Source organism: Pygocentrus nattereri, chromosome 19, assembly GCF_015220715.1.
Source record: "Pygocentrus nattereri isolate fPygNat1 chromosome 19, fPygNat1.pri, whole genome shotgun sequence".
NCBI classification, from domain to species: domain Eukaryota; kingdom Metazoa; phylum Chordata; class Actinopteri; order Characiformes; family Serrasalmidae; genus Pygocentrus; species Pygocentrus nattereri.
In genome coordinates, this window is record NC_051229.1 from 20146773 (window position 1) to 20174229 (window position 27457).

At 38.5% G+C, this 27457-nt stretch overlaps 1 protein-coding gene across 4 annotated transcripts in view; it reads left to right on the forward strand.

Annotated features, from left to right (window-relative positions):
* The window catches only part of pard3ab (par-3 family cell polarity regulator alpha, b), a 197267-nt gene that overhangs the window by 50494 nt on the left and 119316 nt on the right, over window positions 1–27457 (forward strand). For 2 of the 4 annotated variants that reach the window (XM_017718490.2, XM_017718492.2), the window contains exons 5-10: window positions 2713–2721; window positions 3018–3161; window positions 17205–17296; window positions 18082–18165; window positions 22678–22803; window positions 24269–24645. In XM_017718490.2, coding sequence (XP_017573979.1) covers window positions 2713–2721; window positions 3018–3161; window positions 17205–17296; window positions 18082–18165; window positions 22678–22803; window positions 24269–24645 — 832 coding nt within the window. The remainder of the gene's footprint in view (window positions 1–2712; window positions 2722–3017; window positions 3162–17204; window positions 17297–18081; window positions 18166–22677; window positions 22804–24268; window positions 24646–27457) is intronic. The other 2 variants (XM_017718491.2, XM_017718494.2) reach the window with 1 other exon arrangement.

A 27457-nucleotide genomic window follows, 5' to 3' on the forward strand; every position in this document is an offset into this window, starting at 1 on the left:
CAGTGAACATGTCTTGCTAGGGTTGCAAGGTTCCAGGTGTGAATGGGTACAGTTCTCTCACATTGGCTACTGGATATTCAACATGGCACTTCTTGACAAAGAACTCTCTGAGGATGTGAGAAATAGAATTGTTGCTCTCCACAAAGATGGCTTAGGCTATAAGAAGATTGCCAACACCCTGAAACTGATCTGTAGCACAGTGGCCAAGGGCATACAGCGGTTTTCCAGGACAGGTTCCACTTGGAGCAGGCCTCACCAGGGTCGACCAAAGAGTCCACATGTTCAGCGTCATATCCAGAAGTTGGCTTCAAAAAATAGATGCATAAGTGCTGCCAGCATTGCTGCAGAGGTTGACGAAGTGGAAGGTCAGCCTGTTGGCGCTCAGACCATACACCGCACAATGCATCAATTCAGTTTGCATGGCTGTCGTCCCAGAAGGATGCCTCTTCTGCAGCTGACGCACAAGAAAGCCTGTTTGCTCTAACAGTTTGCTGCAAACAAGCAGTCCAAGAACATGGATTATTGGAACCATGTCCTGTGGTCTGACGAGACCAAGATAAACTTGTTTGGCTCAGATGGTGTCCAGCATATGTGGCGGCGCCCTGGTGAGGAGTACCAAGACAACTGTCTCTTGCCTACAGTTAAGCATGGTGGTGGTAACATCGTGGTTTGGGGCTGCACGAGTGCTGCCGGTACTCCAACATACATGATCCCCTCCCTTCGGAAACTGTGCTGCATGGCAGTTTTCCAACACAATAACGACCCAAAACACACCTCCAAGATGACAACTGCATTGCTGAGGAAGCTGAAAGTAAAGGTGATGGACTGGCTAAGTATGTCTCCAACCTAAACTTAACTGAGCACCTGTGGATTCAAGCAGGAGAAGCGCAAGGTGTCTTACATCCACCAGCTTTGTGATGTCATCAAGGAGGACTGGAAGAAGATTCCAGTAGCAACCGAAGAGGGTTAAGGCAGTGCTAGATAATAATGGTGGTCACACAAAATATTGACACTTTGAGCACAATTTGGAAATGTTCACTGTGAGCTGTACTCACTAGTGTTGCCAGCTATTTAGACATTACTGGCTGTGTGTTGAGTTCTTTTCAGAGGACAGTAAATCTGTACTGCTATACAAGCTGTACACTGACTACTTTAGGTTATATCCAAGTTTCATTTCTATAATGTTGTTCCATGAAAAGATATAATAAAATATTTACGGAAGTGTGAGAAGTGTACTCACTTTTGTGAGATACTGTATGGATGCCACAGATTATGTGACTGTTGTAATTTCTGTTTAGTTTTATTAATAACTGTCTATCCTGGAAATTTCAAATTGAAGATATGCAACTGCAAACATTCACATAACTTGCATGAATGTCAGGCGGGGTTTGGACTCTGCACAGAATTCGCCGTAATACCTGTTATTTAAAAAGGCTGACTGAAGCGTTCAGCTTACATGGTGAAGGTTTGTTCACTTTTATAGTTCACAGTATGTCAGAATATGCATTAAACCACTTCGACATGTCTGTGTGACCTTAATGAAAACATGGATGCAGTTTCAGTGGGTTGGGAGTTTAGAGGGTGCGTTTCCTTAAAGGATTTGGGTGTTTATTGACATCCTGTGTATGTTAGCAACACCTTGTATCTCCGTTGCTAAACCAAAGAAGCATCCAAAGAATTTTGGACACCTACCATGTCTTGGCTGACTGATCATTCCTTTAAGCTTAAATAGTCTTATGCTACTTGACACACTTCAGTATTATCTGGCATGTTATGCCACTTTAAATCTATCTATCTATCTATATATCTATATATCTATCTATCTATATATATATATATATATATATATATATATATATACATACATATATTATGTATGTGTATGTGTGTTTGATGATTGCTTGCCAAAACATTTAACTGTTGATAAATCCATTTCAGAAAATGCTACAAAGGAAATATTATTTTTAATGATAATACTCATTTTCTATCAAATGTGTTGCTAAAAATATTTCTGAAGCTGAAAATCACCCTCATGTATATCAGTATGTTGGTATACCTGTATAGTTGATCTATTGCTCAGCCCTAGACTAATGGCAGACTGAATCTGGATGAAAACAAAATGAAAGCTTGCAAGATTCAAGTGCTTCTTCAAAGCAGGTGAGAAGAATAGTGCTCCATCAGCAGTGTTGGAGTGGAGGAAGTGTGTGCTGTATGGTAAACGTGGGCAGGTGTAGATCTGCAGAGATCCAGCACTTTCATTACAGTCGCATATGAACTGGATGTGAAATTCTCCATCTCCAGTTCTGAAGGGCACAGCCATCACCACACACTCATATTGACCTAATCTCTCACACACAGCACGTCCCGGATGCAGTCTGATTTTACTGTGTGTGTGTGTGTGTGTGTGTGTGTGTGTGTGTGTTTAGGAAGTAAAGTTGATTTATGTGTGCAGCTGTGCCATCATCTCATCTTCTGACGCCAATCTAGCAGAATAATGATTACTGCAACATAGTCATAAAATCCACAGCCGCTGATTTATGAACCTGTACTTCCCTCTCAATCTATCTTGGATTTCTCTCATCCTATCTTTCTCAACATCTCTCTCTAACTCAATACATTTTACCTCCCTCTCAATATATGTCAATATCCCTGTCTCTCAATCTTAATCTCTCCTCTTTTTCCTTCTCTCTATGATTCTCAACACTGACGAAGATGATGAATGTAAGTTTTGAAACACACACAATGGTGTATGTCCTCCTACAGTTTCACAACAAGATTTTAACCCTCTCTCTCTCGCTCTCGCTCTCTCTCGCTGGCTCGCTCTCGCTCTCTCTCTCTCTCTCTCTCTCTCTCTCTCTCTCTCTCTCTCTCTCTCTCTCTCGCTCTCTCTCTCTCTCTCTCTCTCTCTCTCTGTGTGTCTCTCTCTCTCTCTGTCTCTCTCTCTCTTTTTCTCTTTTTCTCTCTCTCTTTTTTTCTCTCTCTCTCTCTCTCTCTCTCTCTCTCTCTTTCTGACCTAGGGTCGAGGTTTGGATACGTATCGGAGTCTTCCTCGGGATGCAGGCCATTGGTCCAATCAGAGGGAGTTTCAGCGAGAGACCGCTCGATCCTCTTTAAGTGCCAATCACCCCATGGTGGACCGCTGGATTGAGCGGCAGGAACAGGTACCAGCATACATAACGTTTTCATAAAGATTGCTGTGCATATATAAAGCACTTGCACTGCAAATGAAAGGCCAATTTCACTCTATAAACTCATGTGGGCTGGAAGCTGAGGTACATTTAAATCAGTCCAGCTGTTATGAACATGGAAAGCAATGAGCATGGACAGAGCTACAAAAATACTAGGTGGGCATTTGTAAAAGCTTAGGATGCTGTGCTTGTTGGCAGTTAAAGTGCAGTTAATATAGCAAGTTTTATAAAGGAATCATTAATAATGCCAGCTGTGCTATTTACAAAATATGCTACCTCTGTTAATAGTGTATGCAGTTTGTATATATTATTCATTATTATTCATTGTATTATAATATTCATGATGGACCTCATAATGCTTTATGATAAGACCTTTAACATGAACCAGTGCCAGTAATGATGCAGGAAAACGGCCAAAAATACTAGTTACACACCATGATATTGCCTTTACTTGCCATTTATTGACTCATTACTTTGTCTTTGTGATGAAAATCTAATAACGTGTTTATATAATATATATAAACACAACCCCAATTCCAATGAAGTTGGGATGTTGTGTAAAACATAAAAACAGAATACGATGATTTGTAAATCCTTTTCAACCTTTTCAACAGATAAACTTCATTGCTTTTTGTAAATATTCACTCATTTTGAATTTGATGCCTGCAACACCTTCCAAAGAAGTTGGGACAGGGGCATATTTGCCACTGTGTTGCATCACCTTTCCTTTTAACAACAGTCAATTAGCGTTTGGGAACTGAGGACACTAATTGTTGAAGCTTTGTAGGTGGAATTCTTTCCCATTCTTGCTTGAAGTACAACTTCAGTTGCTTGACAGTCCGGGGTCTCTGTTGTTGTATTATGCGCTTCATAATGTGCCACACATTTTCAATGGGAGACAGGTCTGGACTGCAGGCAGGCCAGTCTAGTACCCGCACTCTTTTACTACAAAGCCACACTGCTGTAACACGTGCAGAATGTGGCTTGGCATTGTCTTGCCGAAATAAGGATGTCCCTGAAAAAGACGTTGCTTGGATGGCAGCAGATGTTGCTCCAAAACCTAGATGTACCTTTCAGCATTAATGGTGCCTTCACAGATGTGCAAGTTACTATGTGCATGTGCACTAACACACCCCCACACCATCAGAGATGCTGGCTTTTGAACTTTGCACTGATAACAATCCGGACAGTCCTTTTCCTCGTTGGCCCAGAGGACATGACGTCCATGATTTCCAAAAAGAATTTGAAATGTGGACTCGTCAGACCACAGGACACTTTTCCCCTTTGCATCAGTCCATCTCAGATGAGATGGCGGCGTTTCTGGGTGTTGTTGATATGTGGCTTTTGCTTAACATGGCAGTGTTTTAACTTGCACTTGTAGATGGAGCGACGAACTGTGTTCACTGACAATGATTTTCTGAAGTGTTCCTGAGCCCATGTGATAATATCCGTTACAGAATGATGTCAGTTTTTAATGCAGTGCCGCCTGAGGGATCAAAGGGCATTCAATGTTGGTTTTCTGCCTTGCTGCTTACTTTCAGAGATTTCTCCAGATTCTCTGAATCTTTTGATGATATTATGGTCTGTAGATGATGAAATCCCTAAATTCCTTGCAATTGCATGTTGAGAAACGTTGTTCTTAAACTGTTGGACTATTTGCTCACACAAAGTGTTGGTTCACAAAGTGGTGAACCTCACCCCATCCTTGCTTGTGAACGACTGAGCCTTTCAGGGATGCTCCCTTTATACCCAATCATGACACTCATCTGTTTCCAATTAACCTGTTCACCTGTGGAATGTTCCAAACAATTGTTTTTTGAGCATTCCTTAACTTTCCTAGTCTTTTTTTGCCCCTGTCCGAACTTCTTTGGAACATGTTGCAGGCATCAAATTCAAAATGAGTGAATATTTGCAAAAAACAATGAAGTTTATCAGTTTGAACATTAAATATCTTGTCTTTGTAGTGTATTCAGTTGAATATAGGTTGAAAAGGTTTTGCAAATCATTGTATTCTGTTTTTATTTACGTTGTACACAACGTCCCAACTTCATTGGAATTGGGGTTGTATTAAAAAAAAAGTTTTCTTGCTTTTCTTAATATAAATGCATAGATGACTGTTATCCAATCCAAAAAATTTGATCAACGGACCTCAAAAATGCTGCAGGGAAATAAATCCCAAGGAATACAGTCTTCCAGATGAAATTTCATCACTAAGCAAATGTGATGAAATTAGGGTTAAGCCCATCATTTACCAGGAGAGAAAATAAAAGGAAATATCAGTGTTACCCTAATCTTGATTAATGATAAGAAATTTAAAGTGAAAACAAAGGAGAGCAAGAAACTTCTTTTGTAGTTGAGAAATTAAGTGGAGCATTCACAACATATTCATAAGGATGTAATACATATAATGATAAAGTACTGTGCTTTCACATTTTACAGAGCATTGCGCATTCAGCTGTGATTAATAGAGGAAGAGGCTGTTTAAACCCTGCCAAGATTATTAAATATATATTTTGTGTGTCAGTGGTGACTTTGTTTCTTCTGAAAGTCTTGCATAGGTGCAAATGTGTCAGTTGAAGGTATAACAGAAAGTGCACAGCAGGCCTACATGGCTGTTACCAGATTTAGTTATTTCTTTACTGAGGTTAGTTTAAACAGGTCTGCTGTTAGTGAGGGAGCTCTGGGTTCACTTGCTTACAGAAGGTCATATGGTTTTCTGAGCGTGTTTTGGAGATCATCAGTGCTTAAAGAACGCTGACTAACCACATATTTCATCACAAACAGAGCATAACCAGTACTGTTTAATGAGATTTATTGCAGTGCAGTTTATAAAACACTGAATAGAAATGTCATTTTAGGTTCATCATTGTAGTATTGTTGCATGAGGCATTACATGTTTTGTCTGTTTCAGCTTCTTAAATTTCAGGAAAACTGAACATCATGATGCATATTGTGTATCATGAAAATGTTGTAAAGTATCATAATGAGATTTTTTGCCTTTTTGTGCTTCGGCGTTAGTTTATGGCCCATTTGTACTTTTTGCAGGCCAGTCATTTGTGAAAGTGTGTGTTGGTGTGTGGGTGGCTGAGTGTGTCGGATTGTATAGGATAAATGGCCTGTGTGTGTTTATTTTGGGGGTGAGGTAAACGAGCTGTGTGCGTGTGCATGCGTGTGTGTAGGGGAGAGCACAGGACAGTTGAACTGTTTAAAACAACTGACAACTGTTTTATATTCACATATTCCCAACTCCTAATGTTTTCACTGTGGGAACCAGAGCACCCTATGACAGAGTATAACTGTGTGTGTGTGTGTTTTTTAAATTCCACTTAAATGAGACTTAAACACACTCGTTCATCACCAGCAGTTTTGGCCGTTCAGAGTTCCAATGTAAATATCCGTTATTGAAAAATGTAGATACGTTCACCTCTGACACGGCTCATCTGGCCCTGTGTGTGTTTCTCAGTGTGTGGGTGTGTATGTTTCTGAATGTGTGTGTTCCTTCATGTGTATATGTGTGTATGTGGCGAGTGAGTGATTAAGCAATCTGTGTTGATTTAATTGACTCACTTGAGTTGGAGTTAATGGCTGTTTTGGATGAGTTGCTTTATTGCAGCAGTCAGGGAGTCCAGTTGTTTAGCGACATTGCACAACACATTTTTCACTCTTTTTTCACTCTTGCAGCCAAAAACAAAACTGTGTGTGTGTGTGTGTGTGTGTGTGTGTGTGTGTGTGTGAAAGAGAGAGGGAGAGAAATGACTTAGCCAACAATATAATATGATCCTGATTGTAATAAGCTAAAAAATGAACAATGCCAGATATTATTAATTAATGTGATCAAAAACTAATCAGACTCTAAGACCCTCCGTTTACAATCAGCGAAGCTGTCTATACCGGCTGTGCAGTCTGGTGTGATGCGACACACCTTTTTTGTGGGATGCCCAGTTCTGTTTTTGATGTGCTGTGGTGTTTAGCCATTTCACCGTAAAATGGACGAAAACTCCTCCATGAAGTGGATAAAAGGACAAATCTCTGTGATCAAACAAACTGGTTATTTTCCACAGATGTGGAGAGGAGAAATAAGGCTTAATTGTATTTCCAAAGGCTTGCAATAAAAACTCAATAGTCATGAGTATATACAAACATTACAGATAATAGAAATGCCGTGTTTAGCTGAGCTAGCAGTTTTATTGAGGCAGATAATGTGATTTATAAAATAAGATCATCTTAATGTTGAAGATGTGTGTCGTAGATGAAAAAAGCACCGTCACTGACCCCATAAATCCTTGAGAATGCATCAGTCGAGTCGTAATAGGTATATAATCCTGCACCACAGCTGCCCAAATTGTGGCCTCTGGGCCAGACTTGGCCTGTTGTGTGAGGATGTTTGGCCTGTGAGAATATTTGATTTGGCCCACCACAAAGATTCCTTAAACCTACCCCCTCACCCAGTGACAGAAGAAACTAATTTGATTTATAACTTAAATTATTCTTTTTTTTTTCCGATTGTATTTAGAAGTATTTTAGTAGGGAATTGAAGTGAAATGTTAAATGCATTTGGCATTTTTAAGCTCCATTTGAAATCACATGCCTTCTTTCTTTGTACATTCTTTTGAGTTTTGCTCCTCGAACCACTACAAACTTTGCGCTTTGACCACCCAAGACAAAACGTTTGAGCACCCCTGTTCTGCACCATCACACTCGCTGAAATGTGTGCATGTGTCAGATCAGGTGTGTTCTGCAATCGTCCCTGTGTGTGTGTGTGTGTGTGTGTGTGTGTGTGTGTGTGTGTGTGTGTGTAATAAATCATGTAGAGTAAAATGGAGCAGTCGTAAATCACTCTGCTTTAAAATATCATCCAGAGTGAGCTCACTCTCTCCCTCCCCCACTTTCTTCCTCTCATTTTTGTGCTCTTTCACTCTTCTTTCAATTTCCCACTCTCCCCCTCATTTAATCTCTCGCTCTTTCTGTATTGCTTCTCTTTTCTCCTTCTCTTCTCTCTCTCTCTCTCTCTCTCTCTGTCCAGTAGGTGTTGCTGTGGTTCTGTAATTGAGCAGGTGTGTCTTTTCTTTTCATCTCTTCTTCATTCTCTTCTTTTTCACATATCGAGGTTCTTTATCAGAGTGCATGAAACAGACTCAGACATGAATAGCATGCACTCAGTCTTTCTCTCTCTCTCTCGCTCTCTCGCTCTCTCGCTCTCTCGCTCTCTCTCTGTATTTCCTCTTTGCAGTACAGGCAGAGTTTGTATTTGAGTTCTTTGTGTTGAAGTTCATTCAGGCTCATTGTGGGTTTGGTGTCTGTGGCTCTCCTTTTATTTTTGAATTTTCTCTGTGAATTGAGTAAATGACTTATTCATCTAAATCAACACACACACACGCGCGCTGCTGATTACAGTAACGAGTCAGAGCTCATTGTTTCTACTTCCTTCAGAATTTCCAACCATCAACCATTGTGTGTGTGCGTTTTCCTTTGTGGCACTTTTTTCATTTTTCATAATTCAGCAGGGAGAGGAAGAGAGTGGTTGACCAACTGCCCCTGACAGAACAGCTTGCAAAGTAAGAGGATTCACACAATAACCCAGTTATCGCTCACATCACACTCTCTGAATGTGTATATGTTTGCCTGTTAGGGCTCCAACAAATATTATGGATTTCATACATTTGATTAACTTAAAATATATGAAAATGGCGATGCCAGCACCTATACTAGTTACTATCCTATACTACTTATTTGTATGGCAACAAATGTTTGTTTCGGGCTCAAAACTAGACTTGGACTATTTACAAATGAAAATATTGGCTAGTTGTAGTCCTGTGTGTGTGTGTGTCTGTGTGTGCGCGTGTGTGCATGCTGTACAATAACTACTTGACAATTTGGACTCAGCACTCGATTATGTAACTTTTGTGGCCATAGCCATATAGATACACACACACACCTACAAACACACTCAGACTCTCATTAAACTTTAATGTCCCAGTAGTCAGTCTGTTGCCGTGAGCATATACAATGACTCAGTGAATACCTTCTCTCTCTCTCTCTCTCTCTCTCTCTCTCTCTCTCTCTCTCTCTCTCTCTCTCTCTCTCTCTCTCTCTCTCTCTCTCACTCCCACACACACGCACACACTCTCACACTCTCTCACACACACACACACACTCTCTCTCACACACACACTCACACACACACACACACACTCTCACACACACACTCTCACACACACACTCTCACACACACACACTCTCACACTCTCTCACACACACACACACACACTCACACACACACACACGCTCACACACACACAGGAGAGAGAGAGAGGTCTGCGCACAGACTTGCGTATTTCCCAGCAGCCACTCACCGTGCCCCACTACTGAATAATTAATGTAATGGTCTCCTTCATAGTACAGCCACTGGGAACACTGTGTGCGCGTGCGGCTCATAATTGTCTCGAAGGCATTTTCACAAAAAAGGAAATCGTTATCTTTATATGATTTCCAGAAGCATTTGCGAGAATCATTCCCGATCCATTTTAATTTTGTAATGTGTAAAACGATTATCTTAATGGCGTCATGACCATCCTTATCAATATAGCAGCTTGGAGCCACTTCATATTAAGGCACTCAAACTTTGCCCTTAGTTCTGTTGGATCCATTTGTTTTATTGACTTACATGGAGTTGATGTTTTATTGGAAACGCCTGCCACATAGGTGCACTTACTTTGTAGGTTTACAGTTACTGACTGTAGCTTGAACAGTTCATTAGCCCACACTTTAAAGCATCCATCAATGGAGGGTGACAACCACAGGGCTCCTGCTTACCAGATATTATTCAGGTGGTGGACTGAACATTTCTCAGGATGGACACTGACATAATGGCATTGTAGTGTGTCCTGTGCTGTGTTGTGGTTTTGCTAATTTTATACACCTCAGCATCACTGCTGGGTTAAAAATGGACCAGAATAACATCAGACCAGCTATGGTCTTTTGGTGGTGACTTTCCATTGATGAGGTGAAGGGTGGCTGTGCGGCAGCAGATACAGTAAGATGAATGGACCAAAATAAACAGCCCAAAACTAAATAAAAAAAAAATGTATTTAAAAACTAAAATTAGAACTGAATTTGGTTCCATTGACATGTATTAAAGTAAAGTGTGTTTTTTGCTTCTCCTGTAAAGTTATCATTTTGGGGATACAAAGTTTTTTTTTTAATGCTGCGATATGTCTGATACACTCAATACAAAGATTGACAAAAATGGGAAAAAACAGCTTTGAGTGTATTTTTTCCTTTTAAGCTAGTTTCAAAATGGTCATGGCCCATCTTGTGTGTACCTACTTGTCAGTCAGGTGCGTTGCCTTAGGAAGTGCATCCTGCTTCTTTTTAAGCATGATATGTGGTGTGCCTATACATTTTAGAAAGGTGTCATCTGAACGCCCCCTACCTTATACACTGACTCAAAACTATATCAATTAGGGCCCTAAACTTGTCCCCATGGCTACGAAGCTATAATGGGCTTTTAAAATATGACACAGCTTAAGCACAGCTTGTCTAATGCTACATGCCCAGTATTCTTGGCAATAAACATCAAACACTCCAATGGGACCTTAGTGAGGCAGTAGAAATGAAGCATATCGTTGCTGTCGTGAGAAAGTTCAACTTTATTTTAACCTTTTTTTTTGTTTTGACGCGGATCTTCCACTTCAAGTCATTATCAAGCCCTTCATGAGCTGCGTCAGGCGTACAGGGAGATGAGTCCCTTTTAAGCTTGATGGATTCTGTCAATCATGGTGAAGTTGGACATTTTAAATGTTTGCACATTTAGAAAATAAATGAATAAATAAATAGATCATCAGTGCTATAGCCTTTTTATCATTATAACAAAAAGCAGTGGCTGGGTGTGATTTATTTATTTATTTTAAACACATAGCAAGAACAAAGTTATCCTGCAAGTTTCTGAGCAGAACCAAAAGCATATGTGTTCTAAGCAGGCCTCTCAATGCTGTTAGTACTAGTTTTTAGGTAGAGACTATTAGAGGTGAGACTCAGTGAAGACCAGATTAAGATTAAGGTTATTCTCTGTCTCTTCTTCTCTAAAACCTATTCATAATGTATTTTCATTATTAACTGAGAACACAGTAATAATATTCTCATCTGCCATCTGATCTGTGTTTGAATTTTGGAACTAGTGAATGTCAACAAATAAAAAATAACCAGTTAATGTGTCATGGAAAGATCAAATAGATCCTCAACAAACAAATTTGATTTGAACATATACAGAAAGGATGGTTTGTTCTCTTTGTCTTCTTGATATTCAATGATACAAAAAAGTTTAGTCCACTTACCACAGATGGACTAATCCATCATGAGAGCAACTTCCAGGTTCATCTTACCGTGATACAGACCGTAGTCTGACAGAACTACAAATAATTGCTCACTATGTGAACATGGGGCATGGATGCAGTCTCACTTCCTGCTCTAAGGTGCAGGGGTGTGGCTGAAATAAGGTTCCATCTATGGACTAAACCTCTGCAGTGACAAACGTGGGACAGCATTTGAATTAAAAAAAAATGTTTAAAGTAAATTTGTGATAAATCTGAGTAGTTCTAGTTCACTTTAAAAGAAATTAAAGATCTTTTTGAAACAAACCCACAGAGGATTAAATGTTGAATGAAGTGGAAATGTATGGGTTATAGGACTTTGACAGCCACCTCCCAATAGAAAGTACCCTAAATGATCATTTTCTTTGTTTATAACATAATCCTTGCAAATATCCAAGTTCTAAATAGTAATAAATAATTTTGTTTATTTATTTATTATTAATTTTTTGTGGGACAGCAATTTGAACTAAAATGGTAGAATAATGAGAATAATCCATACAATGCACTACTTCTGTAATACAGAATTCCTAACGCAGTGCTCGGTAACATATGGAAATTTGCAAGGAATAGCACTGAGGAATACTGGGATAACATCAAGGGAAATAAAGAAATTTAGTGTAGAATACTGTTCACCCAAATTGATACGAGACACACACATGCTCACACACACACAGCAAGAGAGAAGTGAGGTGCCATGGCAACAGAGAGTGGACAGGCTCCCAGCACATTGTAATTTGGGGCACAGAGTCTTCTCCTGTAACATTGTGAAAATTTAATGACGCGTATGCGAGTGTGTCTTGCAGCCTTATGCATCCACAATCCCTGATTCTTCACTGAGCATGCGTGGTGGTGCACCTGCAGTTACCTGATGAGTGTCGTGAAATGCACCTTACTTTTGGCTTGAGTGTAGTGGATGTGCAGTGTCGGTGGGCGATTGATGCTTGTTCAGGTTGATCATGAGTCTCTTCAGGCTTTTTAAAAAGAGAAGAACAGTGCAGTTGCCTCTAGAGCTCTTTACAGAGGTGTGTAAAGACTGTGTGTGTGTGTTTCCGTGTGTCTCAAGAAAATGTGCAGGTTGTATATCTGTGTTTCTGCAGGTGTTTTCAGTTATTAGCTCATAGACTGTCTCAGGTTATATTGAGCTTTATGAAAATACAGGCTTCAGTGTGGTTGTTTTAGCTGTGCATTGTATGTTGTCCATTGTTATAGGTTACAGTATGTCGTACAGCGTCCAAAACCACATAAGCACGTCTATTTGAGAATAGTTGAAGGGAAATTTGCAAAAAAAAAAAAAAAAAGCATGCATAATTCAGTCATTGTGATGTAAACAGAGATATGGAGTGGTTAGGTGTGAAGTGGTTTGTTGTAGAGAAATATAGAGATGGGACAGGGTTATGAATTATAGGGGAGGGTCTTAAATTAATATCAGGAGGTCAGTGTACACACAGACAAGCAGTTTTTCCAGACAGGGTTTTCCAGGCTTTTAATACACTTGTTCTAATGCCATTGCTAAAACAGTTCTTTTTAAAAACATGTTCTACATATTATCCTGAAAATAAATTGACTAATGGAACTTTAATTATTTATACTTTAATTATACAGAACCTTTGAAAAAAATCAGTGGAATTTCTCTTTAAGAGAAAGATGTACCTTGAGGCAAGTTTGTGATGATTCAGGCATACAGTTTACACAGTGCTTTTTAAGCCTCCATTACTTATTAGCAACATAAACATCATAGCTCGAGCATACAGCTAAAGAAGCAAATGTCTAAGCTGATTAATTACATTTGTGGCATGGGGAAAACTGTTAAATTAGATTTTTGGCAGAGCTATTAATTTAATTAGATTTGTTATGCATGTGATGGAAAATGAAAACCTTCCGTACTTAGGTTTTAGATTGTTTGAATGTTCAGTTGAGTTGAAGACTGTACACACTACACCAGCTCTGAAACTGCATCTGCACTTTCATAGCTCTGCACTGTTGTACAGGATCTCTTAGCTGCACTAAGTAAAAGTAAAATACTTAATAGAACCAAAGTAAATCACAAAACTATAGCAAAATATCTCATCTTAATGATTTCTTGATTTAATGAGAAGAGCACACAGCCACTCACTCTTCACAGAATACTCTTATGAGGCTCCTAACAAATCACGAGCATCTGTACTAAGTAATACTGATTTCTCTGATTGCAAGTTTTCACTTCCAAATCCAGCATAAGACTCTAATTTGATACAATAATGTTGTTCTTGCCATGTACGATCATTTACAGCATTTTCAGTATTTCAAATGGTCTCAGTCCTCTGAGTCATGATTTTCTGTGCATATATGAACCCGTCAAACAAACTCAGACCCCTCTAAGCAAACCCACAATTGAACCCAACTTGGAACACCTCCCGAGGTGGTCTCAGTACAGTTCGTTTGTGGTTCGTTTTGTGGCCTGTTTGATTTGTGCATTGTGAAAATGAAACCGACCCTGTCTGCCTCAAGTTTTTCTTTATGAAATTTTGGGGAGCAGGGGCTCCTGGGGGGAAAAGGGTAACGTGGACATGAAATAAACCTAATTTAAGTTACTGTGCATTGCAGTCATTTTTATCAGAAGGGACAGTGTAATCACGTTTCATAGGAAACCAAACAGTGTTTTTCCAAAGGCAGCTAAAAGCACTAAAATTACAATCTGTGCTGGGATTTGAAGTCTAGGGACCAGCATGCAAAGCCAAGGCAGTATTTAATGCACTGTTTAATCGCTGTGTAGTATTTAGTTATAATTTAAAAGGCCAATGTTACCCTCACTTTTCAGAAATAAGATTGTTGTAGAACATAAACATTGTTAAAGTTTCATAACTGTTCTCTAGTCAGTGTAGCCCACAGAAAAGCCGCAAAACAGCCTGTTTTGATTTCATTGTTTGCATGATGTCACGAAATACAAAGCATTTACACACATGAACCTATTCAGCTTATGATATGTTAGCCCCGCCCATTCAGGCTGAAATTATAAAGAGTGTTTCAGCCCAGACTGCTTTTTGAAGCAAGCACAATACTGGGCAGCCAATCAAAACAGCTCATTTTGCATATATCAGTCTTAAAGGCATAGTAACAAAAACAGCATATGTAATTGTAAGTGATTGAGAGAGAAAACAGGCATAAAGAAGTGGAATAGCTGTCTTCAGTGCATTAAATCACCAAAGTGTAATGTGGATCGCAAAAGGGAAGACTTTAAGAGCCTTTAATAGCAGGTTATCAACACTGTGTTGCTGACATTGTTTTGCTTGTTTTTCTGTATTACTATATTATGGCATGTGACACTTTCTTAAAGATATTAGCAGTATTCATTGGTGCGATCTCCAGCACTGTGGTGATGTGTTGCTGAGGAGAAGCACAGGTGGTCAGTACTGCAGCAGAGGGGGTGCCCAAGAGCACTAAGTTTCATAGAACCAAAGCTGAACTATGAGCTCTATTCCCCCAGCAAGGGTGAGCCTCATCTAGCTGGAAGGGATCTTGAAGAACTGTGTAGACAATATAAAAGTTATGCACACCAACCCAGAGGGCAGCATGAGGACAAAAGGAGCAGGAGCTCAAGCTCCCCTGCGGTCTATCCTTGCACGTGCTTGCACAAAACATTAGGGCTTAAAGCCTTAAATACAGCCAGTGTCTTCCAGAACAAGCGGATGGCTGCAAGTTTGTGTGATCTTGCGAATAGACAGAAGTGTTGGTATATTAAAGCAATAAACCTCAAGAGGCTGTATGTTGCAGTGTTTTTTATTTTGGGTAAAGGGTGATGCTCTAACATAATTCGACGTTAAACTGTCATCAGTGGTGAACTCATTAATGCATGGCCTCAAGTGGCTTTCTGGTTTACAAACTGTGACAATATATTATACAGCATAAGAACATACACTATGACAAAATACAGTCCATAATAAATAAAGTCCAGTAAAATCATTTCCATCAAAAATGATTCCATGAACCAATAAACCATAATATTTTAATAGCTTGGCTCTATTTGAGTATTTCTCTGTGGCTTTGAATGTGGTTCAGCCAATTAGATTTGTTAAATGGTAAAGAATACAGCCCATGATGTAGCTTTATACAAGGGAGTATAAGTTCTAAAGGAGTTGTGCTGTGAACAAGAAGTGGTTTGAGACCTAATCACTGCTACAAAGGAGTCCCTTCTAAAGTTTGCTCACGTTGTGAACACAAAAATCTAGATTAACTTTGTTCATTTAAAAAGTACTGTATATAAAAATACTTTGTCAGTGTTCATTACCATTAACACAGTTATAATCACCTGAAAACTTGAAATATAAGTGTAGATTTGGAAGTCATGTCTGTACATTTATATCTGTTGCACTCGGTGGTCGAGTGGAGGGGCAAAAAATAAATCAGACTTGACTGACCACACACTGGTCATCCCCTTTCAGACTTCGAGCTGTTTTGTGGTTTCTTGCAAATTGCGTAGCTTTCTAATGTAGCCGTCTTCCAATCTCAGGAAGGGAGTAAGACTTAAGCTACTCAGCACTGCTTATTAAATGCATTGCTAGATAATTTATCAATACCTCGACATGTTTGTTTTTTAATCAGCATTTTATTGCCTCTAATAAAACTCCTTGCTGCAATTACCAACAACAGCTGCAATAGCAGGCATGGTGTTAACACATAATGGTAATGTTAGCAACACTGCAGCAGTTTACCTCTGGCAGAGCAGCTGGCCTTGCCACATTTCTATATTCTTTTTTTCTTCTGTTTAAAGAAATACTTAACAATAACAGATTATTATAACCTTTTTTTAGTTTTATTAACTCCAGATATCCTTCACTGATTGTTGCTGGTTAAAAGGTAGTCCATAGATCTTACTATATTTTTTTAAGGATTGGAAATGAGCATTTTCAACCTGATATCCATCGGATGGCGGGGGTGCGCAAATTATGTTCAGCATTCCACAATTCCTGTAGTCAGGAAACCTCACATACTATGTATGCAAAGTAAATACTGATACTAGACATCTTAAGAGGTCTAAACTTGGATTGAAAGGAGGGATGGTCATTTTACAAGGGTTTGGTTTTGTCTTTTATTTATTTGTTTGTTTATTTATTTGCATCCCCTTGCATCTCCTCTCTAGTTCAGCTCTACTTGCAATACACTAAGTTATGTAGAACTCTTTAGCTCCACTAAGAACATAAATGCAATAATTCATAGTGTCTGATTATTGCACAGTGAAAACAAACAGGAATCCACGACACAAAATATGACAAGTTTAGAAGAGTATGGTAGTTTAACTGCATGCAAAACATAGATTAGTGCCATAGTCCCAAATAAATACATTTACAGTCAGGTTACATTCTGTGCTGACAGGTTTGAGTCTGTAATTCTGACTTTCTTTGAGTTGTTGATGTTAAACAGTGACAAAAACATGTCACTGCAGTACATTGTTAAATCAAATTAAAACCATAATGAAATATCGTTGAAGTCTTGTCAGAAATTCCCTGCTTGTGATCTACAAGTGAGAACTCGCAATATAGAAAGTAAGATGTTTGATGTGTACATGCTATAGGAAACTAGGAGGTGTAAGTGAGGTTAACATGTTTTTAATTAGCTATGTGAAGTGTGACCACTGGAGTAATTGTGGGTAATGCAGTTTTTGTGGTTTCAGGAAGAGGCACGCGAAGAGGAGGACATTGGACGGATTGATCCAGTAGGCCGAGCGGACACCAGTTTAGAGCACGTGGGAGTGAGGTCACTAGAGTAAGTCTCTCGCTCTAACGCACATGCGTGCACCGCCGGTCTACGCTTAACCCCTATTGTAAGCATCTGTATTGTGCTCACTCTGTGCTGTTTGTTTTTAATCTCCCTGTTCCTGGCCTCAGCTTGATCTGCAGGTAATGAATCATGCTGCTGCTGTTGTTGCTGCTGCTATCTTGTCTTCCTTCTTGTAGGATGCAGTTTGTAAATAATAACTGCTTCACTCTCTTCAAAGACTGCTGCAGTTTTCTGTGGTTCTGTAACTGTCTGAGTTTACAAATGAGAATCATTTGGGAATTCATTCATAGAGATTTACAGATTCAGAGATCATGAATTCTCAGTAAACACGATGCAGTTAGCATAGACTTCTGAAACTCTTTATTAATTCTACAGGAAGTAAGATTTATTATGTGCACATTGTTGCCATAATAAGAAAATGTCCACAAAAAATCTATAAATCTGCATGTTTTCCTTTATTTTTGACTACATTAGAAAACACTAGCTGTAGTTTACAATGTATGAACATTTAATGATTGGGCCTGTAGAAATGATGAAAAGCAAATTTATGAAGTTTTTAAAATTATATTACATCAGCCTGAAATCAGAAACAGTGCCTTTTTTTCTCTGTTGCTGCATGTATTAGTTTGTTTGATGTTAATGTTGTTTTTGTGTCTTTATGCTTTTGATTTTTCTCTTTCTGATTGTTCTCCTGTGCATTTGGTGTTGAATTGCTGGTACATTACTGGATTTTTATGTGAATGTTGTGTGTGTATGTGTTTCTCTCTCAGTGATATAGTGAAGCTGGTGGAGGTGTCTAATGATGGAGGGCCTCTGGGTATCCATGTTGTGCCTTTCAGCGGCCGTGATCGCAGGTAATCACTGGTGTCTGTGTGTACGTTTTCAGAAGAAAACAAACCCAATGATGTGAGGATCAACAAAGTCAAAAGTTTGGAATCAGTGGTTTGAATAATGTAACATCGTTTCTGTTGAAAATCTGTAGGCAGCTGTAAATTTAGGAATGAAATTAAGATTTTTTAATCAGAACTATAAATGACTACAATAATTGAGAATACTTTATAGCACTGTGAATAAACTTATTATACAATTCATATCTGGAATGAGTCATATTTAAAAAGAAGTGACCAAATCCTTCTGATCAAATAGGTTTTCATAGTAAATAGGTGGCAAGTAATAATACTTCAATAATTAATAATTAGTTTATTTCTTATGTTTGTGTGTGGTTGTGTGATTGTGATTGTGTAATATACGTGTACTGTATTATAACCCAAGGCATTAATTGAAAATGTATACAAAAGAATCATTTATAGGGTACTTTCTGTTTGGAGGACACTATCTCAAACCATAACTCCTAAAATTTCAACTTTGGAAAGTAATACTTTTTTATATATGTATTTCTTTATCATAATAATAATTGTTTATTTTTAAAGACCTTTTGTCTTTTAAATTGAGATGGAAAGTTTCAGATTAGTCAGAGCATTAGCTTTGTTTATGCACTACAGAACGTTTTTACAGTTTTAGTCCATACTGTGAAGCCTTATTTTAGCCACACTCCTGCATTTTAGAGCAAGTGGTTGTTTAAGTATTCATTATCTTGAAGTAAATATGTCCCAAAATATGAAATTGTCTTTTTATCGACACTCAAATTTTCTGTAATTAAGTAAACTTTTTTGTGTTTTAAAGAGAAATATTGTGATTTTATGTGTGCAGCCGTGCAAAGCTGTATTTGGAAGTCCTAGTACTGGCTGGCATTTTTGAGTTCCTAAATTGCTAAAATGGTCACTACTGAACCACTTGGTAAAGTTTTGGTAGTGATTTGTTGTTAGTAACAAAAGGGAGTGTTCCATAATTTGATTTGATAAAATAAACATAATTAAGGTAAAGGGTCACTCAAAAGTCTGAAATCCAAGTCAGTCCAAAATGGATTTTCAGCTGTGACTTGGATCCAATTCAGTATAATGATCTGTGTCATACATAAACATATCACCCTAACTTTACCTACAAATAAGTACAAATCTGTGTGTGGTTATAGTTGATGTAGTTGATTGTGTGTGTGTGTGCGCGCGTGTGTGTGTGAGAACATCTGTAGCAGATGGTGATCAGTACCATATGATGTGGGGCCATATGCAGCATGTGTACACACACACACACACACACACACACACACACACACACACACACACACACTACTCACCACGTCTTTCAGGTCTCTCTGACTGCACTCAGTCACACACTCTCGTACACACAATGTGCAGGAGGAACACATAAAACAATTAGAGAATTTATGTATGTTAATGTGTTCATGAAATGAACGCATCACATGTAACATACTGGACAGATCAAATGAGTTCTCAGACTATCAATAAATATTCAAAAGAAAATAAAACATTTAAAACTAAGCAATAAATAAAATGTGTGTGTGTGTGTGTGTGTGTGTATATATATATATATATAAGAAATTAGAGAACCAGGAGTTTAAGGAAGTGAATATGTACATGTTTGCAGTGTCTGAGTAGACATATGATATAATAACTTATGTACAGTATTACAGAATATAAGCATTTGTAAAAATGTTCATTCATATAGCTGTGCACATAAATATTATGTTACAGGAGTTAAACTGCAATACAGTAAGGGAGGTTTGTTGGTTTAAGTTTAAGGTTTGAGGTGTCTACTGCAGTTAATGAGTGAAATGGGGAAAAAAGCTCTAAGGATGTCTGTTTGCATATGTTTTAATTAGGACTGCAGAATAAGGAATATTTTAAATGTTATCACTGTAGGAATTTGTAGGATAAACACATTGTCAAGGGCTGTGATGTCTAAAGAATGTAGCGTTAGAAGCCCATCACACTGTATGGTGATGTGTACCATATTTATTTATTTAACATGTTGGTGGGGGGGGGGGAATGTGGCCTGTGCAAAAGTAATGGCCCGTTGTGTTTTATATTTCCAACGTGTTTAAGGCATTTAAGTTTGTTGTCAGTGAAGGATGTGTCAACTTATTTTGATCATCGTTTGGTTAACTGTATATGACTATTAGTCTCAAAGTCTTAAGATTAATAAGAGAATAGTTCCTGGAGCTTTAAGCTGAACTCTTTTATTTTGGGTGTCTGAAGTTGTTTTGGGATTTTAAATTAAACTGGCTCAGAATTAATCATTTAATTGAATGCATAGAGAGATGCTTTCCAAACAGCTCATTGCTATTAATTCAGTCATTACCTGTGTTCTTGCATTACATTTCCAGAGATTTTCACAGATGGCTTATAAGAGAGCTCTTTGAAAAGCTGCTTTAGTGATGGGGACGGTAGTGAATCATGATCAGTAACTTTAAATGCGGTGACTGCATCTAATCTCGGTTTAATATTAAGATTCCAACTTACTGCACTGTTAATGTATGGCCCTTCTAACTCTGAATTTCAAATGCCGTAAGTCTTTTCTAGTTTATTTATGTCAGTGCAGTAATACAGAGACTGTTTACTCAGTGCTGTAGATTAAATTGCATTCAAATGAACTGTGTTATAAACTAAACAGACACAGCCAGTGAAACAGAACGGACCTGATTGTGTATTTAAAGAGCAGCCCGGTTAACGTCAGCTGAACTAATCTTGCTGAAAGCTTTTTTTAAAATATATTTATTATTCCCATTCCTCCAATTGGTCAACGATCCTATCCTCAGAATACAACACTGTAAAAGTTAAAAAGATGCAGAAAGATCGGCTGATGACAAAGGGGTTTTTTATGGCCCTGCAGTACTTAGTTTGATTCAGTTCAGTCTCTGGGAGGTTATTACTGCATTCAGAAAACGGTTTATAGCTGAACCTGTCAAGCGCTGAGGCTGGGCTCATGGAGATTGAGTGGAAAGAAGGCATGCAGGTCTGTGCAGGTCTTTTAATAGATGAGCAAATGAAGGCTCTTGATGGTCTCCAGTTTGCCAGATTGTTATTGCCATAATGACAATGATATTTAGGCAATATTTAATAGTTGTTTAACTGCCATTTGTGTGCAGTTGTTGCTGTGAATGTGTATTAAAGCCTGTAACTTGTGAATGATGCCAATTAAGCTTTTACAACAGTACAAAAAGAGCTATTTCTGCCTTTTCATCTGGTCTTTTTCATTGATCACGTAATCTCAGTGATTTTGTTGCATTCATTTTCTGTGTAAAGAATGAAGCCCTGAAAGTACTGAAAATGTATAGATTTTCATTTTCTTTGTCACACACTACCATTTGATTAGGAAAATGCATAAATAGGAATTTACTTCACACTTCAGTGGCTTTTTATCGTTGTCCTAGTGCAGGGATCGGCAACATGTGGTTTTAGCCCTGTTGTGGCTTCACAGCAAAATTCGATTTTTAGGTAAAAAATAAAACTTTTTGCATTAAGTTGAAGCTCTGCTAATCGTTCAAACACAGTTTTAACAACAAATGGTCTCAAATGCTGGAGTTAATGCATAACTGCTAATTCAGCCTTTAATCCTGATAATATTGGTGCGCAGACTGCTTGTCACACAGAGACACAGACACCAGACTCCTCTAGCTGGTAACTAACAATAAAGCACAGAGGAGTGAATATTGATCATTTGGAGATGAACATACATATTTGCACTTAATTTCTCCAGGTTGTTTACTTGTTATTTCCACAACAAGAAAATGTCAGACACTAAAAAATTGCCAAGCTTACGTCAATTTCTCATTCACCTGCTTCTTGCTTGAATTTTAAATGGTACAACAGTTAGCTATGCAGTTAGCTATATTATGGCACCTCAGGAACAGTTTAAGGTGGAACGGGAATATTCAAACAAGAAGCTGGAGAATGAGACTTAAGCCTTGTAAAAAGTCGAACGGTGAGACATTTTACAAGAAACCGTTCTACTTTTGAGGGAAAGTGTCCTCCTGGAGATAAGAGAAAAGCGGCTGTAGCTCAGCTAAAGCTTAAAACGGTCTGCATTATCATTTATATTTTATTTTTAGCCTAAACATTAGCACATTCTGAGACAAAAATCAAACCACAATCAAATCGACCCCTGCCCTAGTGCAACAAATCAGTAATAATCACTTACTGATTTTTTTCTAAATGTGTGCATGTTTAGTGCATCCAACAATAAAGACAGCATTGTGCTTCTTTTATAGTGATAGAAAACAGTGGAGCACACAGAAAGCTCCACTTCTGCCTGTCCATCCATTTTACTATGACTAGCGTTGTCATGCATTATATCTACCCTGGCCATTGATTATATTAGGTCTGATAGAGTTAACACAATCATTACACATAGGATTTGGGACGGTCACCTCCCAATAGAAAGTGCTATATATATATATATATATATATATATATATATTTATATGAAATTGTGTGTGCTGCTTGCAGGACGCTGGGTTTGTTGGTGAAGCGGTTAGAGCGTGGAGGAAAGGCCCAGCAGCATGGTTTGTTTCAAGAGAACGACTGCATCATTCGCATTAACAATGGAGACCTCTGCAATGTCCGCTTCGAACAGTAAGATGCGAACAATGCTATCTGACCGCAACTCTCATGCTGTCTTAGTCTTATCTTTCACCTGGCTAAATTTCTTTCTCACTCCATCTGTCTGTTCCCCTCTACGTCTTCCGCTCACTCTGTCTATGAAAGTCCACGCCTCTGCGCCTCTGTGCCTTGCAGTACTAAGCTTGCTTCTACTTGTTTGACCAAAGGGGAATTACAAAAAGGCTTTCTGCTTTCCCTAATCGATCCATCCATCCACCATACTTCACCTGCATCCTTTGTTTATAGAGAGCTCCTCATTCAGTAATCTCCAGCAGTGGACAAAGTACAAGTATAGCTGAAGTACATGTTTTTTATTTGTCCACCCCTGCTCTTCTCTGGCTTCACGTTCTTGTGTCTACCTCAGCAGCATGGATTTGATGGGGAAGTTTTTCAAATTTTCTTCAAAATTCAGTTGTAAAGATGGTTTTCATTTGGGACAATTTTGCCTCTCTACCATGAATGCATTTTAAAAATCTTGCATGAAACAATGTCTCAGGCTTCAGACATCATGTATTTATAATAGTTTCATGTAATAATTTAACATGAGAGAGGTTTTAAAGGCATTAAACACTTCGAACATATGGTTCTCAACACCCCTGTGAACAATATTGACTCAAAGTTACCCTAGAATGGAGTATTTTAACCCAACCAATCTGAATAAAGTTGTTTGCATCTTAGCAATTTAATTATAGAGAAATTTTGAAGAATTGGTGAAACTCCCCTTCAAGTCCTAGCAGCTTAAATCCTTTAGTGCTTTCTAATCAGGTTTATGTTGAACTTGTGTGTACACATTTTGTGTGTAATATTATTATTGTTAGTAGTAGTAGTAGTAGTAGTAGTAGTAGTAGTAGTAGTAGTAGTAGTAGTAGTAGTAATGTATTTGATGTATTTTTATGAATAGTTGGTGACTTGTTTACAAGTATAGTGTACAGGATTTCTACCCTTTTGATATAAATTAGGCAGTTCTTGGGTAAAACTTGAGTAAACTTTATCCTTGACAGTCACAATGCTGATCCCTCCCACATTCTGTAGCTTTCATAAATTCATAAATCACTATTAATTTTGCTTGAACGGTCACATTGTCTTAGTGTGATAAAATAAAGCAACCCTTGTTCGGTTAGCCTTGATTTACAAATTTGCATTCTCTTGATAGGTTGTTCAGACACTTTCATGAGCACTTGTAAATATAAGTTGTCTGCCAACAAAACTAAATTCAAAATTATTATCAGTAAGTTTGTACATGTAGAGTTGACTAATCCCAGTTCTTTCGGAATATTAGACCACGGCCAGACAGTTCTCTGATAGTTCTCATTTAGATTTTGAGGAGCGTTTCATCATTCATCACTTTGTTGAATCTTTATTACACTCAAGTTTGGTACAAACATGTTATATTACAGTACATTGTTCTGTGTTTCTCTGTGTGTGTCTTTCTCCTCAGAGCTCAGAACATGTTCCGTCAGGCAATGCGCTCTCCGCTGATTCTCTTCCATGTTGTGCCGTCAGCAAAAAGAGCAGAATATGAGCAAATCTCCCAAAGCGAGCGAAACCCTGCCCTGAACCACACCAACCTCGGTCGCCTGAGCCCCGACTCCCTCACTAGTGAGCCAGTCGGCACTGCTGATCTCGACTCCAGCCCTCACAGACTTCCTCAACCCAGGCCTCAGTTAAGAAATGATCCCGTACAGCATCCAGTCGGCTCCATGGGTAAACCCCCCTCAGGCCATGGCGCTTCCCCTCAGAGGGTCTTAAGCTCCACCCCCACACCAGGCTTCAGTAAAAGGTTCGGCCGGAGACTCGGAATCCAGCTCAAGAAAGGTACAAGTCTGCCATTCCCAGGTCAATTCTGTTTCCTGTTGCTATGTGTATATAGCATTTGTATTATACAGTATATCATATATATTACTACATAGTTTTTCATCCAGCGTTTTATCTAATGTTGTAAACTTAAATATAGGACAAAGTGTTTTATATTAACGACATAAAATAATAAATATACACTCACTTAAGAGCATCTTAGGCAGTATATCTTCCTTCCCCTCAAAATACTATTAATAATAATAATGCAACTAATACTAGTACTGGTTGTTGTTGTTGTTGCTGTTGTTGTAGTAGTATTAGTACCACTAATAATTAAAATACTATTAATAATAATAATGCAACTAATACTAGTACTGGTTGTTGTTGTTGCTGTTGTTGTAGTAGTATTAGTACCACAAATAATTATTGGTAGTAGTACTAAAATAAATACATTGAGTTTAATAAATATATATTAATGTTCAGTTAAATCATGTTAACTAACATTTTAATAGTACAATTAAGTGGGACTCTTATTGTGATGGTGTCATTGAGTGAAGTATTGCTAAAGTGAATGGTTAATTTGGTCCATTCTTAGTGATTTGTTTAATAATTACAATTATGTATCTGCCACTGTGTCCTGAATAGATCAACAGAAGCAGAATTAACTGTCAGTTGAAGTTGGAAAAATACCTAATTTAGTTATAGATTAATGACAGCCAAGCCTGCCCAGCACGCAGCATTCAAGCTGCATCAGCTTTTTGTTTGAATGGTTCCTCTTGCATGCAGTGCTTTATTATTGCTTTTAACAATGTAAGCATCACCTTAAGTTCATTTTATATAGCATTTGTTGGGTTTCCAGCTGCAGTGCCTGGTGAGTAAGGCAAGTCTACCTGTCAGAGGTAAACAAACCACAGACCAGTTTTAAAAAATGATTTGCAAACCATATTAAGTAATAAATTGTAAATATGTGACAGGCCATACAAAGCTGTCTTTGTGGGCTAGTAGTTTAGTCCTTGCTGTATTGATGTACAGTAAAAATGGAGGACACAAGGCCGCCAGTGGTTGCTAAAGTGCAAGCGAAATAGCCATGTGAAGATGACCGTGAATATAGCCTAAAGTAAAACAAAGAAAAGACCTTTCGAAGTATGAATATCTTTGTGTCTGGGAAGGGTACTGCGATTTAGGATCGCTTCAGCTCTGCCGTGGTTCCATTAATACAGCAGTGCCGAAAAGGATTCCATGTTCCGTTGTGGAGTGTCATGAGGTTGTTTTGTTATCAGCTACCAAAATACTGATATTGCATGTATAATTGAAAGCATTAACAGAATGAAATTCAGAAAGGCATACTGCGAGTATCTCCCCATCCACAACCCAAATGTTTTTTTCTTTTTTTGTCTCATCACTAATTGTGGTGCAAACAGCAGCAGCAAATTATTATACCATGTGTTTGTTTTACTGTTGACAGAGATGAAACCTTAACACATGGACAAACATTAACTGCCAGGTAAAAGTGTTGCTGTGAAATAAAGGCTGAAGTAAAAGTAAAAGCACCTTTAAAAAAGCACATTGAGTATAAGTGCAGAAGTATTAGTTTAAGAACTTGATCACTGAGGCTCTGTTCTTCTCTTTTAGTGCATTATTGGACTAAAGTGAAATAAGAGGCTTGACTAAACACAAAGCAGGACAGATGTGGTCGCCAGTGTAATATAATAAAATGGAACACAAAAGGCAATAAGTAATTAAGTATTACGGTTTAACAGAGTAGAATGTAGATTCCTTTCCTCACTGATGCACTTGAGTAGAAGTAGTCATGAAATGCTTTCTGATTTCATGGTAAACTACAGTAAAATTCCAGATGCTTACCATTTCAAATTTTCATTATCATTAACACTGTGGTTGATTTACCATGCTTTGAAAAGCTCACGTTAAATACTGTCAAGCATTAAGCAGAGTTGGCGACAGTCTCACAGATGCAGGTGGGTTTGTTTTGTGTCATTGTAAACATGGCAGAACCTCATGACCTTGTTCCAGAGATTTTTACAGCCTTCCAAGATGACCGAGTATTTTGCTTTTGGTAAGAATGCAGAGGGAAACTTGATTAAAAATGGTCACTCCGTCTGCAAAACATGCAGAAAGAAAATCCCTGCAAAATGGGACGACATTTCAAATTGATTCACTGTCAGGGCCTCCACCTCACCTTCTACTTTAGAGAATGTGTTGTGGCGAATTGCACTTCCTTGTCAAAATGTCCTACTGTAGCACATGTTTATAGGTAGATAAAACTCCAGGTGGGACATTTTGAAAATATAAATCACCTTAAGATTAAGTTAATTAAGATTGTGACCCTTATTAGTCCCACAACGGGGAAATTTTCACCTCCGCATTTAACCCATCCGTGAAGTGAAACACCACATACACACTAGTGAGCACACACACACTAGGGGGCAGTGAGCACACTTGCCCGGAGCGGTGGGCAGCCCAATCCGCAGCGCCCGGGGAGCAGTTGGGGGTTAGGTGTCTTGCTCAAGGACACCTCAGTCATGTGCTGTCGGCTCTGGGGAACGACTGCCCCACAGCCTTAATCTAAAACATCTACCAGCATTAAAACTATGAAGCTGAGGTCGGCTTCTTATTCGTCAGCTTCTTGTCTCAAATTTTCCCATTCCACCTGAAATGGTGCAGCGTTTATAGTGCCTCAAGTGCCAGAATCGGCCTGTTGCGATCTATTAAGGTGGAACTGGTAAATTTGAACATGAAGCTGGCAAATAGGAAACTAACGACAGCCTCGGTAGGGTAGTTTAATAGTCTAAATCAGAAAATGTAACCAGCA